We start from the raw sequence: 20,829 nt of genomic DNA, 5'->3' as shown, positions 1-20,829 counted from the left end.
CAGGCTATGTGATAACAAACCCCTGTTCGTTTTTTCTCAGCTTTAGTGGAATTGCCTGTTTTCTGTCTCTTGCTAAACTATAAGCTATGTAAGGGCAGGAACTGTATGCAATTCATGTTTGTATCCCCAGCAGCAAACAGAGCTTAGCATATAGTATAGGTGTAGAGTAATTTAATATATATTTACATTGCTCAAAGAATGAATTCCTCTACCTTGCTTTTCAGGAAAAGATGCAGTCTTCATAAGTTGGGCATATAGTCCTTTCTCATCTCTTAATGTATTTGTAAAGAATTCATTAGTAAAGCTCCCTAGTCACCTTTATAAATGAGTTTGTATTTAAAAGGGCAGACATTAGCCACTATGGAAAGCAGTATGAGGGTTCCTCAGACAACTAAAAGTAGAAATACCATATGACCCTGCACTTCTAGGAATGTATCCAGAGAAAACAAAATCCCTGATTCACAAAGATACATGCACCCCTGTTTATTGCTGTACTGTTTACAATAGCCAAGATATGAAAGCAATCAAAGTGTCCATCAACAGATGAATGGATAAAGAAGAGGTGCTATATATATATATACACATGAGTGTGTGTGTGTGTGTGTGTGTGTGTGTGTGTGTAATGGAATATTATTCAGCCACAAAAAAGTAGGAAATCCTTCCATTTGCAACAACATGGATGGGCCTACAGGGTATTCTGGTCAGTGAAATAAACCCTGCAGAGAAAGACAAGTGCCATAAGATTTCACTTACATGTGGAATCTAAAAAGAAAACAAAACAGAATAGACTCATAAACACTGAGAAGAGACTGGTAGTTCCCATGGGGGAGGGTTTGGGGTGGAGGGATGGGTGAAATAGATGAAGGGGATAAAGAGGCAAAAAAATCTCAATCATAATGTAAAGTAGGCATGGGGATGAAAATACGGCATAGAGAATATAGTCAATAATGGTGTAATATCTTTCTATGTTGACAGTAACTACACTAGTTGGGGTGAGCATTTAATAATGTAGATAGCTGTCAAATCACTATGCCGTACACTTGGAACCAACATACAGTAAATCAACCAACTATACTTCAATAAAAAAACTAAAAAACATAAAGTGGCAGACATCAGTATGTTTTGAGAAATTGATTTTACATGGTAACTAATTGCCATTAAGTAGAACTTATATTTATATAAATATGTTATTATAAATATAAAATTTATACTTTTAAATAAATGAAAATGAAGTATAAAATTTAGAGAATGGAACATAGCCTTTCTCTGAATGTGTCTTGTAATGGTTCCTGCCAAGGAGGAAAGGACAAACAACATGTTTCCTTCATGGCAAGAAAGATCCATGTAGCCTGTGTGGGTGGCAGCCTTCTCAGCAGACCTGAGCATTAGGAATTTCAGTGGTCTAGTCTTTGGCTGGACCATGTCCCAGGATTTGTAGGGACATCTAGATTCTGTGCTTAATAGTACAGGGGCTCACCCTTTGTAAACTAAACAGAAAGATCAAACAGAAAGAAAAAGATTAAACAGGAAGAATGGAAATATTAAAGCTTAGAATTTTGATGAAGTTGTTTTTGTTTTGTTTTAGCATTTCAACATGCTTCAGAAATGTTTTATATGGTGATTAGAAACATGTTTTCTGATATAGACTATATGGATATAAATACCACTTCTGTTTCTTGGACAACCTATTCATTTTACTTATTTATAAAATGGGGATAGAATCTCTTAGGGATGATATAAAGATTAAAAGAAATGCATGTGAGTAGACTCACAGGCACTGAGAAGTAACTAGTGGTTATCATGGGGGAGGAGCTGGGGTGGGTCGGGAGGGTGAGGGGGATAAAGGGGCACAAAATTCTCAATCATAATATGAGTTGGTCACCAGGATAGTAATACACCATGGAGAATACAGTCAATGACTGTAACATTTTCCTATGTTGACAGGCAGTAACCTCACTAGGTGGGGTGAGGATTTAATAATATGGGTACTGTTAAACCTGTGTTGTATATTTGAAGCCAGTATAAGACTGTATATCAATGATACTTAAATAAGAAAAAAAGAAAAAATGTTTAAAAAAATGCATGCATAGGGCTTAGAACAGTGCCTAGCCTGTAATAAGTGCCAAATAAATGTTAGATGCTAAAACTTCTAAATTTAGATTGTTTTTCAAAACTTTTTGATCCAGTCAATCAGTGAGCTACTATCTAATTAAATGTGTATGCGTCAGAATGAACATTACATCTGCAAATGGTCATGAGTACTAACACCTCGCTTCGTGCTTGCTCAGCACTCAAGCAGATGTTTGAAGAGAGAGAATGGGTGAATACGAACCAAAATCATGCTCAACAAGAAGTTGAGATCATATAGATAAGTTGAACCCATCAACTGTTGTGTGTAGTGTGATTTAAACATGCTAACATAAACATATTGGAATATTAATATCTAAGTACATAATAAACATGAGTGTATTTTTATTAATAGTGTTGATTTTAATTCAGCTTTGAAATTCTTCTTTCATATTTTTCTACCAGGGAGGAAGATTTGGAGACAAAATCGGAGCAACTTGGAAGTAAATATTAAATAATTCAAAATTGGCTTTATTGCTGTAGTTGCAAAATTGGTGTGGGGGCTTAAACCAGATTTTAAGTTCACTAAGCCAGTACTGTATGTTTGAAAGCCTATTTAATCTAAAAGAAAAAGCTGGGTTGCATTGTGTCTAATTGCTGTACTGGCATATCCCCAGATATATAAACAGTTTCTCAAGTCTTGGCTCAAATTCAGAATATTTTCTATAGAATATCTCAAATAAGTTCCAACTTCTCTTTCCTCCGAACCCACCTCAATAAACCTAAGGAAGTATTGCACCTTTCTACAAAAGGAGATTTCTTTCATGAGTGATTCTCGCCCTGCAAACAGGAAGCATGGTCAAAGGACGGGTTCTAATGGTCCATACTCTGGGGTCAAGAAAAAGACACTATTCATTTCTTAACCTATGTAAGATTGCTTCTCAGTTATCCATGATATTCTGGTATTTGCAGAGTAGCCCATCATAAATGGAGGACCCTATCCTTTTTTTGTGTGTTGTTGATGGTAAATAAGAACAAGAACGTATCTCCAGGGGGCAGTATAGCAGTGATAGAGATTGTACAGCTATACTGCCTGGCTTTAATCCCAGCTCCATCACTTATTGGCTGTATAACCTTGGGTAAGTTCTTTGAAACTCAGTTTGCATATCAATAAAATGGGGATAATAATAGAACATCCTCATCACGGAGTTAGTGTAAAAATAAAATGATCTAATATTTGTGGAATACTTTGAATAATGTGTGGCATATGGCAGGGTTCTAAATGTTTTACACAATTATTACCCGAGTAGTGAATGGCATATAGTGATAGACCATGCCTGGCTATCATGATGTACAACTTCTGTATTCAAAAGGGAAACAGGCTGAATGGAACTTCCCATAGTCTTACATGTCTATTCATTCTAGTTTCAACTCATGGTACCTTAATATTCCTTTATGTGGATTTATTCATTTATATATTGCTAGGGACAGGATAGGAGGCTGTGACTCTGTACATTTTCTTGGTGAGATTTCTTCTGGTCAACCCAGCACCAAAATCCACACATTCTTTCAATTCAAGACAATTTGCATACTCCTGAGGCATGTGAAAGTATAAATTTATGTTTCAAAACTTCCCAAACTTGTATGTCAGAAACCTCTTAGGACTAAATGGTACATTCCTATCTGATCAGTGGGGTATGCATGTTTTCAGTCTTAATTACAGTATTAAAATGATAATGGTACATTCAGCAGACAGAAGAAATCAAAGCAAACCCTTAGAAAGGGAGCAAGAAAATGGTGGCCAACCTTGGCCTTAACTCTCTGTCATCACATATTAGGTATGTGCCCTTGGCCTTGGTGCTAAAACCTATCTGAGCCTCAGTTTTCCATCAGAAATATGGTAATATGCCATTGTTTGCTAAACAGCTGTGAAGATTAGCTGTAATGATCCATTATAGATTTGTTAAGAAAATGATTTGTTAATCGTGTAGGACTGTGCCTGCACAATATAGAAAGTAGTAAATGTTTCTTCCTTTCTACATGTATTTGTAATAAGTAGATCATATTTCAGATGGCAACTGCACCTATTGTGGTGAGCATTTAGTAATGTATGTAATTGTCAAATCACTATGTTGTACATCTGAAACCAATATAATATTGTATGTCAACTGTATTTCAATCTAAAAAACCCACAGCATAAAGTAGAATGTTTTTTAGCCAATGGTTATTTTGGGCTCTAGTTGTTACAAAGTAATCCTATATTTACTTGGCAGAATTTTCACAAGCTCAGCTGTCCAATACAGCCAGAATCCTTGGAATATACTTCAAATGCTTCTGAAGAGCAAATGACCATCACAAATCCCATGTAGTTTTGAGATACTGGTCATTCCACAAGTCCTGTAGAGTCAGCAAAAAAAGACAGTGGTGTAGGATCAGAGAGGTCACTTGTAGCAACAACTGATACATGGCAGGGAGAAGAGACAGAAAGATAGACAGTTCTGCATTTATTAGCCCAAGAGTGTATCATTAGGTTTTATCTCATCATTCATGCTCATGATGTTGCCACTGAGTCATTAGGAGAAGGGTCAATGATGATGTGTGTCCCTGATTAAAGAATTCAAGGATTCATGTAATATTTCCTAGAAAGGTTTAAATTAAAAATCATTAAGGTTAAAACTGTTATTGTTCTTCCTTCAGTGACTAAACTTTAGTTATCTGGAAAGTTAGCTTTCTATGAATTTACCTCATTTCTCAAAAGTGCCAAATAAATGCAACATTGCTTAATGTATAAAATAAATACTAATTTTTATCATAACATCTGTCCTCTTAGGCAACTCAAATCACATTGTTTACTAGTATATACCAAAGGTTTTCTGAAAAAAAATAATTATCATAGTATTATTTTTCCACTTATCTACATAGTTAGAACCTTGAGAAAACTTAATTTGAACTAGATTTTGTTAAAGAAGAAATCTATCTCTTACCTATATAGATGCTAAATTAACTTTTATTTTCATCATTTCAGATTGAAGTGATGCATGGTTGTCAGGAGAAGAGGATTTCTGATCCATCCTCCAGTTTGGGCAATGACAATAGCTTGGCTGTTTTAAAGAAGTATCTTATTCATTAATACACATTCATATAACATCTACCAATAGGAGTCTGATTCAGTGTTCAAGTTGAATGTGTTTGTGATTTTGAATTCACAGAATGGGGTTTTTCTGGGTGTGATGAAAACAGCATGAGGTGAGGTGTCGGAAGCCCTGGACATTAGGCCAGGCCAGCCTGTGCCCTGTCTGTGTAACCTGAGGAAAATAAACTAGACTTTTCCAGAATCTTAGTCTCCTCCTGTGCAATAGAAGTGGAAGTGAGTGAGACAGTGTTTCAAAAACCACAAAGGATTTTGTACATCTACAGTGTTACTTTGTAGATGTTCATGATCATTTTTTTGGTTTACTTTTATAATATCTTAATTTTGTTCACCTCTAGAATATTATCCGAATATTCTAGAGGTTAATCTCCTCACCTTTTATATTTTGTATCGTAGAGTTGTAAGTAGCCAGTATTCTAGAGCAAGTTGTGTGGAGATACATATTCAAAGAATGTTAATGCTTAAAAATGTAAAAACAAAACAGAGACCAAAGGTAGAAGATTTGGAAGAAGTCTGGTTAGTTTTCCTCAAGTTCCGTAGGCGGAGCTCAGTTGGCCAGGCCTGCATCGAGGGCTTCTGACACCTCATCTCCTGTGCTTTCATCACACCCACTAGAAGGTCACCCATACTGAGGAGTAAGGAAAAAGTATGATGTCATTTTAAATATGATGTCAATTGGAAATCACATGGGAAGGAAAATGTATTCTATTTTAAAGAGACAGTAAACAAAGTCAATGAGGAACTTAAGAAATCCACTTCATGTTTTGGAAAATTTCAGACATTACTGGGAGAAGGGAAAAATTGTGTCTAAAATGCCAGTACCATTTTTTTTTGAGAGAGAGAGAGAGAGAAAGAAGGAATGATAGCTCTGAAACTGTGCTGTCCAAAAAAAAAAAAAAATACTCCCTAGATTTTTAGGAATAGATTTATGAGTTTTTAGTAAATTTATTATTAAGCTTAGTGAGTTAGAAATAAAGTGGCTTTTATTCATTTAAAAATAACTCCTCAGACCTCCCCTCCCCCTTCTTTTAAGTATATTTTAAAGAGTCTTGTGGGTGGCACTTATTCTAGAAACCATAGAATTGATTTTCTATTTTGATGATAAAACCAAAACCATTGGTAGTTCCTATGCATTCACAATTTTTACCTTAAGACAATTTATAGTGATAATAATAGAAACATTGCAATGCAGTTCTAAAGCAGTAAGTAACTGACCAATACTGTCCTTGCATTTCAGCTGCGTCCTCACTGAGCTGATACAGACAGAGAGGGTGTATGTTTTAGAGCTGTACACCGTTTTGCTGGTAAGTGACTCAAATTATATTTTCCCATCTTTTCCTGAATGCTCTCCTGCTACGTTCATTTCAGAGTAGTCTTCTCTTCCTGTCACCTTCCTTGATTGTCACATCACAGCTGGGGGTATATCTCCGGTTGTCTGAGGCTGCATGTTTGTTAAATGTGCATATTCAGGTTTTCCCTAAGTAATGAGAATAGTGGGTTCAGACTTTATTATGGAAGAGATAAGCTATTCTCTTAGGGGTACCCCTGATTGTTAGAATTATTCCCAGGGTGCTTTTTCAAGATTGTGGTATCAAGAAGTAAAAATGGGAGAAAAACATTTTTTTGATACAAGTGACTTAATATTAATTTGGTCTGAAAAGGCTTAAATACTTATTATCAGTTTATGGAGAAGCTAATGACCTGTGATATCATTTTACATTTCTGTGCCTCTTTGGTATTCTGTATCCTACACAGCAAGCCACCCTGAAGGCCAACAGGGCTATACCCATTCAGTAGAAAACCTTGATTTCCTTGTCCTGCTTTCTAAAAAGTAAAACTCCAAAAAAGAATGGATATATTTGAGAACTAGATTTGTATGTGAAAATTATAAGCAGCCTCCTCCACTAACCCCTTATACATTCTGCTGTGTCCACACCTTTGGAGGCCCAATCAAATGTTAATGTGAATGTTTTTTTAATTGAATAAATGTATTTATTTTGGGTAGGGTTATAGAGCGGAGATGAATAATCCAGAGATGTTTGATCTTATGCCACCTCTCCTGAGAAGTAAAAGGGATGTTCTCTTTGGAAATATGGCAGAAATATATGAATTCCATAACAAGTATGTAATTGCTGAATTGAACTTTCTTTTTCATGATATTTAAAAGACTGTTGACCAGTTTACTATATTTCCTGTACAATTATATATTTTTTTCTCTGAAATTCTCACAGCATTTTCCTGAGCAGTCTGGAAAATTGCGTTGGTGCTCCAGAAGGAGTGGGACCTTGTTTCTTGGAAAGGGTTAGTTAATTATTATTTAAAAATAAATAAATATGGCCCACTGAAACAACAGCTCATTTGAAGAACAGATTTAGAGACCAAGTAGGTATTGTTTTTTATGTCCTTATGTTTTTGGAGGAGACACATCACTCCAGCAGGTATTTAATACTAAACCAAGTTGTGTTACAGAAACCGATGGCAACAAACTGCCCAGAGCAGGCAAATGGCCATTGTTTTCTGTGGTATCAAATGCTTCAATAGCTCAGTTTGTAACTCCTGACCCCTGGGTGATCCCAGGAGTCCAGGGACTATCCTGGCAGTGAAGATGTGAGAGTTACGATCATCTTGGCGCAACCATTCTTGGCTTGGTTAATTTTTAGCCTGAGAGATGCTTTGGCATTCCCCTCTAATACATGTAAAGTCTTAGAATCAAATGTAGTCTGGCTTTCAGACACCAAGGCATCTAGCATAGGATCTTTGCAAAACAGAGAGCTGTTTTTTATTCCATGAGATCAATCAGGGAGGCTCATTTCTCTATGTCCCAGGAGTATACTTAGTATAATTGACTTCTTAGCCTTTGTTATCATATGCTCCTCCATTAGAATTTTCTCTCAGAGTGTTCCCTGCTTATCTAGCTCCTTCTCTTCCTGAAAGAGCAGTTCTGTCTTGATCTGAGAGTCAATTTTGTAAAGGTGATAATCGAAAGCTTCTAAATAGATAGCTTACCTTAGAAAGTGTTATGGAGTGAGAAGATAATAAGGTTGAGAAAGAACTGTGTGCCATTACCTTTCCCAACATTTCCTAACTTTAAACATAGTTAACTGATAGCAACACCAGTCTCTCTTTCCTTTGGACTCCTGTAGTAGTTCATGTCTGTGCTACTCATTGGGGATTTTAGTTTTACTGTACATCTTATGAATTATCTCTCTAAGTAGATGGAAAACTCTTTGAGGTACGGTCCACATCCTATATATCTTTGTGTTTTTCATAAAATTAGCAGAGTTCTTGGTAACCAGTATTGGTATAATAAATGCCTATTGATATTGTTCATTCATTCAGTAGTCATTTACTGACCCCCTACCATGTACTAGCACTATGCTGGGCGATGTGGATACCAAGCCTAAGACTATTCACATAGAAAAACAGGGAAAAACCATTGTGTACAGTGTGAGTTGTGCTGTATTAGAGGTACATGCATTAGGATAAAGGGTCCTACAGAAGCCAAGAAGAAGGACATCTTACATAGACTGGAGGTGTGAATGAGTGCTCTGCAGAAGAGATGACTCATGAGGGGGATGTTAGAGAGTAAGTAGGAGGTAGCTCAGTAGATGAGGGTCAAAGAAAGACAATTCCAAGGAGAGAGAATAGCACGGGCAGATGCCTAGCAGGGTTCTGGTACAATGATGATGTCTCAGTGATGAACTTAGGATCATGGAAGTTAGCTACAATTCATTCACTAGGGAACCGAGAGATTAATAGCATAGAGACAGCATGTTTCTTGGTACTCATAGTTACGAAAACTTAGTCTGTTTTTATAGTTCAGTCAGGGAAGGCTTTTTTCCCTCTGTCAGACTTGGTAAGTGGAAGTCATGAAATTACTTGTATGATTATGTGTCTCTCTACTCAGTCTGATGGTCATGCTCTCCTTGGACTACAAAGAGGGCTCCTGACCAGCTGCCAGTGTGGCAGATTCTTAGGCCACATTCCCTGTAACACTTGGTCACACTCACTCTTGTTCAGCCTTTCTTGATAAGAAAAGTACATCTTCACAAATTGGTAATACATTTGAATTTGCTTTTTATCACAGAAAGATGATTTTCAGATGTATGCAATATATTGTCAGAATAAACCCAGATCAGAGGCAATTTGGAAGAAGTTTTCAGAATGTGCCTTTTTCCAGGTATAGTAATTATTATGGTATTGGATATACTCTTTTTGGAAGATACTGGGATATTTCTTATTTGTAAATTCATTTTCTGCTGAAAGTAAGTTATATATAATATAGATAAAAGAGCAGTTCAACCCTCTCCAAAACACACCCATACACATGCACACATACTCATGCATCCAAACACATAAATGCTGCTCTCCTAAGGCAACCACTTCCAGCTCCTGTAGCTGTTTTTTTTGGTATTTACCTCCATATCTCCAAATAACATGCTTACATTGCTATTTCTCTCCATGGAAGATAAGGATTTAGCTCTCTTGCACTGCCCTTGCCCCCCCACCACATGCACACATATAACTTCTTTTCCTCCAAATCATCCAACATAGTTATGTCATAACTTTTATTAGATTGCTATACAGTACTAAACTATTATGGCTATGTAGTTTCTATGCTCAGATGAATCATGTAGTATATAAGATGGTTACATTTCCTTCCCTTCTGTTTTTCTTGCAATTGTCTTTTCTACTGCCTTAATTTTCTAGGTATTTACCCCTATCATACCCCAAACTCTTCCAGTAATGAAAGTCACATAAATCGCTTCTCAGTACATTTAAAGACATTCTATTTCTTCTAAATTTCATCTTGAATGAGCCTCTTCTGGATTCTTCTGATCTAGATTCACTAGGCCTATCATGCAGCTGTTATGTTTGGATCTTGGAGAATACCATTTTTGGGATTCTGTTAACCTGTCTCTAGTATAGGCTCTCCTGTTTCCTAAGTGCCATATCTTTCCCTTTCTTGTTTTACTCACTTATTCGGTAGAACATGTCCTTTGGTAGTTTTACTGGCAAAGTGTAGAGGGTAGGTAAACAGTTTTGAAAGCTTACATGTCAGCAAATGTCTTTATTCTACTCTAACACTTGATTTCCAGATTGGCTGGGTATAGAATTCTATGTAAAAAATAATTTTCCTCAGAATTTTAGACATGCTTACTTTATTGTCTTTTGGCTTCCAGTATTGCTGTTGAGAAATTAGATGCCATTTTGAATTTTGTTCCTTTGCAGACATGACTTAATTTTTATCCTCTCTCTGAAGGCTTATGGGAACATCTTTTAGCCTTAGGGTTCTGAAATTTCACAGTGTTGTGCCATGATGTTGGTATTCTTGCCATCTATTCTGCTAATTTTGTAGTGATCTCTTTGAATTTGGAACCTCTTGCCCAACTTTAGTTGGATTTTTTTTCTTTGATTTTTTTCCACATAGTTTTCTCCATTCTATTTTTCTGGAATTTCTATTGTACAGATGTTGGATATTCTGGATAGTGCTCTAATTTATCTTTTCTATTTTCTGGCTCTTCATCTTCTTGCTCTATTTTCTGCAATTTATCTTCCAGTCCTTCAATTGAAGGCTTTGTTTCTGCCATTATGTTTTTAATTATGAAGAGCCTCTACCCTTTTTTGTTCTCTCAATGTTTCAGTAGAATCCTATATTATTTCATGAATTCATTATCTTCATTTAGCAATAGGAGGTACTAATAACAGATTTTCCTTATCAAAATGGTTCACTCCTCCCTACATAATTTCTGTTGTCTTCAGATTGCTTTTCTTTTTTCTTCTTCTTCATTTTGTTCCTGTCCCTCAGATACTCATCTCAAATGTTTGCTGTTACTTGTTTGTCCACTTACCTTAGGAGTAAGAACTGAAAAGCTCAAGAGAAGCTCCCTGTGCATATGTGTGTTTACTGACTATGGTTCTGACCTTTGGATGATTTGTCTCCAGCTATTTCCTTGTGTGGGTATATCTTCACCCCCTTTCTCTATAGGTCATTTCATTCAGGCTGGTCAGATCCCTAATCTGCTATCTGGTAAATAAGGATCTGGCTGCCAGGGTTCTGGTAGCCAAGTTTGAGGGGGAAGGCTGAGAGTCTCCAAGTTACTACATAAACAGTCAAGTAATATCTTTGCTTTTTGTATAGTACTGTGTCTCAACTGAACCTGGTATTCCCTAGTCCAAAGGCCTTCTGTTTTGCTCTTTTCAGATAAACATCCATTCTTCTAGAGGGAAGGAGAGGCTGCCCTTCAGTTATGCACAGTGGATGGCTTATTGCTTCTTTCTCTTCTTTGGGTTTTTATGCTCACTTATTATTGTTCTTATTTTGCTAGCAGCTTTATAGAGATGTAATTAAAATACTCTTGAATTCACCCTTTTTTTATTAAGGTGAATTCACCCTTTTAAAATGTACAATTAAGTAGTTTTACTATATTCACATTGTTGTGCAAGGATCACCACAAATCAGTTTTTGAACATTTTCATCAGTCTCAGACCTGCATAAAAGACCCCTACCTTTTAGCAGTCACCTCCTTCCCCCAATCCCCGCAGCCCTCTACAATCACTAAGCTACTTTCTGTCTCTATAGATTTGCCTGTTCTGAACATTTCATATAAATGTAGTCATAAAATATGTGATATTTTGTGTTCACCTTCTTTCACTTGGCATGTTTTCATAATCCATGCATGTTAAAGCACATATCAGTTCTTTGTTCCATTTTATGGCCAAAAAATATTCCATTTTATGGGTATTTGATATTTTATTTACCCATTCAGCAGTTAATGGATATTTGGGTTGTTTCCACCTCTTGTATACAAATTTTTGAGTGGATGTGTATTTTCATTTCTCTTGGCTCTATGCCTGGGTATGAAATTCTGGGTCATGTGGTAACTCTTAACTTTTTGAAGAACTGTTGGGTTGTTTTCTAAAGTTGCTGCAACATTTTACATTCCTACCAGATGTGTATGAAGGTCCTGATTGCTCTACACCCTCAACAACACTTATTAGTGTCTAATTGCCTTCAAACAGACTTTCAACAGCTACACTTTTTGAAGCCCCACCTTCATCTCCCCCTTTCAGAAGTATCTGATGTCTGTAATTCTGGAGTCTGTACGGAGCGGAGGGGAAAGGTGTTCTGTAATATACACTGAGTTGTTCCTTGGCTTTTTCCCTCTGTTAACTTGAGATTCACTTTCTCTGGTGTGTTCAGTTGTTTACCACATGCCAGTTGGGTTTCTAGGTATATCTTCTCCTGCTCTCTTTGTCCTCTCTACTTTTTATATTTCATCCCAACCAGTCCCATCTTGCCCTAATTATAGGCCCTATAATGTTCCCAGGGCCTAAAGTCATGACTTTATATTTATAGTGGCAGTGAGCCAATAATCAGCTGAAATATAGCACCAGTTGATGAGGGCTATATTTTTTCCTGTGTTGTTAAAAAAAACTCTACGCACACCCAGTCCGATTTATATTCAGCACAGCCTATTCCTTTTCTGGGCCTCAGCCTATGGAGCTGAGCCTTTTGTTAATTTTCTTGGATGTACTGAAGCACTTTGTAGTCATGTTCATCTATGGTCATTTCATTGCTTCCCCACCTTTTAAGCATTCCACACCAATGTGAATTTATATGTAAAAGCATAGTAGTCTTTGAAGTTTTGGAATTTTCTACCTCTTATAGCCTTGAAATAATGTTATTGTAGTTTTTCAAATATACTGCCTCTTATAATTTTAACACCATATGTAACTGATTCTTCTAGTCACTTGGCCTTGACATGTATGAAACCTGTAGGCATGGGCTCTAATTAGTCAGCACTTGGCATTTTCACAAGCATATCTCTTAATGTAAATTTATTGAAAATTGTATTTTAATGACAGGAATGTCGAAGAAAACTAAAACACAGACTTGGTCTGGATACCTATTTAGTCAAACCAGTGCAACGACTCACTAAATATCAGTTGCTGTTGAAGGTAATTACATGAAGCATTTGTTTCTTTCTTTACTTACTTCTTTGGGTCAGATGCAGCAAAGCCACTAAGAAAGAAGTAGCTGGCTAGGAAGCACTAGAAAAAGGCAGACTGAGTGATCAAGGAGGCTGGATTTAGCAGTAGAATCAATTCCGTGAGCTCCTTCCGTTCACTGTGGTTATGCATGCGCCAGAGGCATGGATGGAAAGCTGAGAATATCTGGAGTCCTTTAGCTCCATGCAAGTTACATTGATATGTGTATATTTATTACAGAACTTCTACTGTTGTCAAGAAGGACTAAACAAATAATTTTTGTAGTTTTGAGACTGTATTTTATATGAGCCTTCTCAGTGAAAAGTGAAGACCGCACACCCTCTCATGTAATGTGAAAGGATTACTAAAATGTTGTTTCAAGGATAAATAAATACAACACAGTTTGTTTTAAAATGTATTTGCATGACATTCAATGGTATGTGCATAATCAATAAAACAAACTCTTATATGTAGAGGACCAAAAAATGTGTAATTGCTTTAAAAATTAATCTCTAGTGTGTCCTAATAGCTATTGCTCTTCAGTTCCACAAGCAGTGACTGCCTTTTGCTTTATACTGTGTAGTCACTATTCCATTTCTTCCTCAATTTTGACATTGATATTTAAATATAATATTAATGTGGTGAATAGCATATGAAAGAAATGACACAAAAATGACATTGTCTTTGGATTCCTTTTTGAAATTATATTAGGGCAAAAATTTATACATTTTCTCCAGCTCTTGATACCTGCCTAAATACCAAGTTTAATGCTTGACTTCTAATTGCAGGAGCTATTGAAATATAGCAAAGACTGCAAAGGATCTGATGAATTAAACAAGGCACTTGACACAATGCGGGATTTACTGAAGTCAGTTAATGACTCTATGCATCAGACTGCAATACATGGCTATATTGTAAGTAGATGTTAATGATTCTTGCAGTTTTAGGGGGTAAGCATGTTAACATTCCCTTTTGCCTCTCCTGGAATCAATTGAGAAATAAGAAGTAAGAGGCAGACAAATGGAGATCCAAATGTCAATATTACTGATAATGCTAAGTGGAGAATTGGCTTCAGATCAGTAGTCAAATGGATTTGGGACATTCCCCATGTCCCTAATAGCCTGTGCTCAAGTCCAGACCTTGGGAGATCCTGTTTGAAGGAATGTTTAGGTCTTCTAAGGAGATATATTGTCCTAGAATTGCTGCTTACCCTCGTCCAGGACAGATGACTGAAGAAAGAAATTTAAATCTTTAGAGTTAGCTCTACCCTATGGGGAAATTTGGATTGGTACATGTCATTTGCCTGTCAGGATCGAGGACAGGATGGGAGGAAAGTTACCCTAGTCTGAAATATATCCATGTGGAGATACCAGGGAAAAGAAGGTGTCTTACATCTTCCATTCCCACAGTAATTTTGTACCTATGTGACACATGGCATGTTTTAATGTAAAAAGTTGCGATGAATAAAATTTTAAAAACCATGAAATTATGCTTCAGGGTTTTGATAGCTTAAGCTGAACACTATAATGTTAATGTGAGAGATCTGTATGTAGCTATGCCTTGTACAAATGACTTTGAGTTTTCCATCCTAGGGAAACTTAAACGAACTGGGCAAGATGATAATTCAAGGTGCATTCAGCGTTTGGAATGGACACAAGAAAGGTGCTACAAAAATGAAGGATTTTGCTAGATTCAAACCAATGCAGCGGCACATTTTCTTGTATGAAAAAGCCGTTATTTTTTGTAAGAGGCATGTTGAAAGCGGAGAAAGCTCTACCAGATACCCTTCATACAATTTTAAGCACTGTTTGAAAGTAAGAAAATTTGAATTGTGTAATGTAATATTGTTTCATATATATATATATTCATGTTTATACAGTTTTCAAAATGAGTAGGTTTTATACTTTAATTGCACATGCCTTTGTTTAAATAAAATCTTTTTTTACTGAGGTATAATTGACATGTAACATATTAGTTTCAGGTGTACATAATGGTTCAGTATTTATATACATTGCAAAGTGATCGCCATAATGTCTAGTTAACATCCATCACCACACATAGTTACAAATGTTTTTCCTTGTGATAAGGACTTTTAAGATCTACTGTCTTAGGAACTTTCAAAATGCAGCAAAGTATCGTTAACTATAGTCACCCTTATACATTATATCCACAGGACTTAATTTATTTTATAACTGAAGGTTTATGCCCTTTGACCCCCTTCACCCATTTCGTCCCCCCCACCCCCCGCCCACCCATGAACAGGAGGAGAAGTCTTACGTAGAAGTCAGGTAAAGGAGAACTTTTGAAACAAGAGGGTGGGAGTGCAGAGGTTTTGGCTTTCCTCCTTTCTCTCCAATCACAGGCAGTCCCTGTGGGGGCTCCCTACTGTCCTGCAGAGCGTAGTTTTAAGTGATGGGAAGTGACTCGGGCTCCCCTGTGAGTATTCTCTTACCAGTCAACGGTACTGGGTAGAGTTCTTGGTCTTGGAAGTAAGGAGCCTTTATTGTACAGAAGAGACAAAGAGGAAAGAGTTTTCTTCCTTTTCCTCCATGTAATTTATTTTTCTTTTTTGATTGAGGTATAGTTGATATACAATATTATGTTGGTTTCAGGTGTACAACATAATGATTCAAGAGTTGCATACATTCTAAATGTTTGCCACGATAAGTATAGTTACCAGCTGTCACCATACGAAGTTATTGCAATATTATTGACTATATTCCCTATTCTGTACTTTTATCCCCATGATTTATTTACTTTATAGTGGAAGTTTGTTCGTCTTTTATCTCCTTCATGTATTTCACCCGTCCCCTCACCCACCTCTCCTGTGGCAACTACCGGTTTGTTCTCTGTGTATGAGTCTATTTCTATTTTGTTTGTTTGTTTTGTTTTTTAGATTCCACACATAAGTGAAATCAGATGGTGTTTGTCTTTCTGTGTCTGACTGAGTTCAGTGAGCATAATGCCCTCTGGGCCATCCATGTTGTTGTAGATGACAAGGTTTCATTTTCTTTGATGGATGAGTATCTGCAGTGTAATTTAAAAATGGGTAACTTTTGTCCTTAGCATTTCCCCACTTTCCTTTTTGTATCCCTCCTCCATTCCCTGGGAGTCCAACTCCATCTGTAGCTGAATCCTGCACACACTTGCCCTGTCCTATCCTTTAATGTTACTTTTTTTCTCTCCTATCACCCAGACAGCTATTCTGTCCTAACACTAGTTTGCTATTCAAATGAGAACAGTATTGTTTGAGGAAGTCACTGGCAGTCCAGCGATCCTCCCAGCTGGCTTTGACATTTGACAAGAGGAATTTCCAATTCACAGGAGTCTGTAACTGGGGACTGATATTTTGTACACCTGATTATTTTATCTTTCAGATTTTAAATTTTAGACAGAATGTAGCATTTGCTACAGAAAACTTGGAAAATAGAGAAAATGATTACCTTGATTCCCGAGCCACTATCGCCCAAGTCCTTCTTCAGGGGTATGTTCTTTGGCAGTTGTCATCAGCTTGAGAATGGAGGAAAATTTAACTGCAGTACCAAAGAGGACAGCCAGTGTTTCCAGAGATAGGCCTGAGGGGTTTGTGTCAGGAGGCTACCAGATAAGGAGGCCTTGCTTTTGGTTGTTCCCAGGGGGTTAACCCTCCCATCTACCCAGGGTTAGGTCTCTGACTTCTTCCTGCTCTCTACTTTCCCTGCATCACTTCCAAACTCAAAGCAGTGTCATAACTTGTTAAAACTCTCAACTGTTCTCATAAAAAATGCACAGTGGCTCTTTGATATTAGTAACCCCTTTCCACATCCCCCAAGTCTCCATTGGTCCGTTATGTCTCCAATACACATTGGTTGGGAACCCAGAATTTGTAATTGACCTCAGAAAGGGTCCAGATCTCTTGCCATCTGCATACATAATCGTGGGAAAGGTACTTTACCTTCATAGGCATGTTGGACCCAAATCCACTTGGTTCACTTTTTATTTATGGAGTGACCTAGTTAGTACCTAATGTACTATTTCTGGTTTGTATTGATTTTTTTTAACCTTTAATTCATCGCAATGATGAACATACTGACAGAATATTTCTGAAGTATATTAGAGTATGGAGGGACTGATATTAAGTAACCAAGTTACGAGAATTCGAAGTACAGTGGTAACCATGGAAACAGAAGATGGGATAGATGCAAGAAACATTTCTGTAGACGGTAGACAGAAGGGGTTGTTGACTTAGTAAATACCTGAAATAAATAATTCCTGACATTTGAAGGAAAAAAAAAGCCTGATTTTTCTTTGATTCCCCAATAATGCCTAGTATCCTTAATAAGAGATTAGTTAGTGATGCCTGCAAAGATTTAGACCAGAATTATTAGGAAAATGGTGATGCCACAGACAGAAAGGTAGAAGTTCTGCTATTTCTTAAGACCCACTCTGCTTAGTTCCTATTTCTTACCTATTAACAAGATTCCAGGGTTAAATCACGGCTAGCAGTACTGGTCAGTGCGTAACATAACAATTTGGGTTCTAGTTTTAATGTCTTCTCCATGGTAGAGAGGATCAGTGCAGGAACTCTCTACTGCTGAGCCATTTCCCTCTCACTTTCAATGACTGTTGTCTTGACTTCAGCATACCAAGCTCGAATTCCATGGCCTGATAACTGTACAGTTGTGTGTTATTATCTTAAGTCAGCTGCTTCTATGCTTAGGAAAGACTCTAAGGTCACAGTTAGTCAGATGGAGAGATTTGAGTTCTTCAGATTCTTCAGTTCATGCATTTATTATCAACATCTGTTTTATTTAAATTTAACAGACATACACTGAGTGCTTACTGTTTGCTAGAAATTGTTCTACATGTTTAGAAATATCAATGTTAATCCACATAGCAACTTTATATGGAGTAAGAACTATTATTGAGCCCATATGAGAGATGGCAAAGCCAAGTTCCAAGAGCACATAGCTAATAAGTGGTGCAGCACAGATTCAAACCCAAGTAGATGGCTCCAGAGTTCATGCTCATAATCACTGTACCGCGGTGGAAGGCCTTGTTTTTGTTCGCTCATTCTTTCATTCCTCCCATCATTCCTTTCTGTCCCATTCTCCACACTTAACCTCTCTATCCCTGTAGCAACCATCCTCATTTATTCGCTGTATATCCTTCAGTGTGTGTGTTCTTGGTAAGTGTATACTAATGTTCTATGCACATCTAGTTTTAATTTACATAAGTTGTATTCTGTTACAATTCTCATTTTTTTCTTTTTTTGATCTCAGAGACTGTTTTCGAGGTATAGTCATGTTACTGTTTTATACCCAATATCTGCTTAACCTCTTTATGGCAATTCAGCCTAGCTACATTGTTTTATTAATGTGATTCAAGATCAATTGTTAACTAATAATAACCCAAGAAGTAACTAAACTCTACCCCAGAGATATAAATGAAAGTCTTAAGATTGGTAGTTATTGGTTATAATCCCAGAGTTCTTGACCCAGTGGGTGATTTTAACAAGGTAGTTGACATTTTCACACTACTCTGATGTCAGAAAACTAGGTTGAAAGTTGGGGCCTTGAACACTTGACACAGGAGACATCTTCAGGTAAAATGCTTTATAATAAAGGAAATACATTCATAGCTACCAGGAACCATCAAAGAAAATATGAAAGATAAGGCAGGGCCCACAGTTAGGGTATAACTCTAGAATCAGATTTGTTATTAAATACATGTTACTTATTATATAACGTGCTATATAACTATATTCATGTAGTCAGACCTTTACCTCTGCCTCTTGATTCTAAAACTGAGTAAATTTTCACGACATAATAAACATTTAATAAGTACAGTAAAAACCTTTCAATAAAACCTTTATGTTTTGTTATTTGCAAAAATAGATACAACCCACAAATTACAAATGGATTGCAATCCAATGGATTGTTTGTAAGTGAATCGTTTGAAACTGAGAACAATATCTGGTAGATACATCTGGATAGAATTCCAGGTTAACCCCAAAAAGTTCATTTAATCTATAATGATGTGCTGTTATACATATGCAATGAAAAATCACAAAAGTCTTGCAGTTCAGATAAGGGAATGCTCAGAAAGCAAACTCATACTTGAGAAAGGTCATTATATGATCTAAGCATTTAATTCATGCCATTTAATCCTTTTATCAACTCTATGAAATGAGTCATCTTTTCATGTTATAGTTGAGGAAACTACTTCAGAAAGCTTACACAACTTGCAGTAAGACACATAGCTAGTTAGTGGTAGAGATGGACTTGTAGCCCAAGCCTCTCAGACCCCAAGCCCATGGGCTTTCTGTCTTACCATACTGTTAAGACAAAGACACATGTTGAAACAAAAACAATTTTAAATAGAGATTGAATATGAGATTATTATTCATCTTAAATTCTGATGTTTGCATAAAAGTAGGTTAGAGTGGATGAGTAGAAAAAATAAAGATATTTTTGGAGATTCTGAAAGTAACTTCTGACTATATTCAGGGTAGATGTCACAGACTCTTTCCTTAATATGTTTCATTTAATTTCAAAGCATAATCCCTTTTTCTTTTTGGGGAATTGCACTAGAACTGCTTTTAACCCTTATCAGCTCTAATTAAGGTCACTGATGGGACTCGTAAATGTAACAGAGTGAGATGCTCCTTTAGATAATGAGGCAGGAGTTGAAAGAAAAGACACACGGGGACTAAGGGAGAACATGTGTCCAAGGGAGGGAAGTTGCTCAGAATGGAATTAAGCAAGATATCAGCACAGAATGAAAGAAAGCGGAAGAGTTTGTGCTTTGTGCAATCATGTGGAAAGGGAGAAAAACTGTGGTTAGGAATGGATATTGTGTGTAAGAACTTCACTGGCTACAAGAAGATATCACTCTCCCATGACAGATTATTTATTTCCTAGAGAGGCTGAGAGGTTGGTGGAAATAAAGGATATTTCCCCACTCTAGAAACTGGATGTTTATAACTTGTAAGGCTTGTATAAATAGTAATTTGTAAGGTTAATTTGTCTGGCAAATACTTTTAAAAACAACCATTTAAACTAATATTGGATGACCTTTTTCACTGATGTTTAATTACTTAGGTGTTTGACACAATAATTTGTTTTAATAGTATACAGTTAATTTAGAACCATTCCGTCTTAGATGGACTACTTGGATGTTCAGATATATAACATTTGTTTCAATCACTGGACACATGTAATCTGGACTAAAAGTGCATAGTGAAATGAAAACATATGAATACGCAGGTCTATGATTGTATTTATTATTTCATATTCTTTGAATGTAAAAATGTGTATTTTGCCCAAGTGAGAAATTCTGTTTCATTTAGAATATGGTGGGGGCAGATTTAATGTAATTTCGTATTCCAAATAAAATGCTCATGAAAATGTTAACATATATTGTAGATGGATGAAGTTGGAGTCACTGAATATGTAAAAGGAGATGACCGCAAGTTTGAGATCTGGTATGTTGGGAAGGAAGAAGTTTATATCATCCAGGTTGGTTATTTAAAAATTATTCTAGAAACTATAACCTGCATGAAGATACAAAAGTCTGAATTTGCAAACAAAAATAATTTTGGCTACATTACAAAAACTCTCAATCCTTTCTTGGAGGTC

General features: G+C 36.5%; 1 protein-coding gene across 4 annotated transcripts in view; it reads left to right on the top strand.

Moving 5' to 3' along the window:
• The window catches only part of MCF2 (MCF.2 cell line derived transforming sequence), a 71,586-nt gene that overhangs the window by 39,414 nt on the left and 11,343 nt on the right, over nt 1–20,829 (top strand). For all 4 annotated transcript variants that reach the window (XM_036888205.2, XM_057495584.1, XM_057495585.1 and 1 more), the window contains 10 exons: nt 2,533–2,570; nt 5,093–5,181; nt 6,456–6,522; nt 7,224–7,339; nt 7,450–7,519; nt 9,306–9,398; nt 13,088–13,180; nt 13,999–14,124; nt 14,803–15,024; nt 20,617–20,709. In XM_036888205.2, the coding sequence (XP_036744100.2) occupies nt 2,533–2,570; nt 5,093–5,181; nt 6,456–6,522; nt 7,224–7,339; nt 7,450–7,519; nt 9,306–9,398; nt 13,088–13,180; nt 13,999–14,124; nt 14,803–15,024; nt 20,617–20,709 (1,007 nt within the window). The remainder of the gene's footprint in view (nt 1–2,532; nt 2,571–5,092; nt 5,182–6,455; nt 6,523–7,223; nt 7,340–7,449; nt 7,520–9,305; nt 9,399–13,087; nt 13,181–13,998; nt 14,125–14,802; nt 15,025–20,616; nt 20,710–20,829) is intronic.

The sequence above is a fragment of the Manis pentadactyla genome, chromosome X, assembly GCF_030020395.1.
Source record: "Manis pentadactyla isolate mManPen7 chromosome X, mManPen7.hap1, whole genome shotgun sequence".
In the NCBI taxonomy this organism is placed as follows: domain Eukaryota; kingdom Metazoa; phylum Chordata; class Mammalia; order Pholidota; family Manidae; genus Manis; species Manis pentadactyla.
The sequence above is the reverse complement of the archived record's forward strand: the minus strand, read 5'-3'. Positions and strand labels throughout refer to the sequence as shown.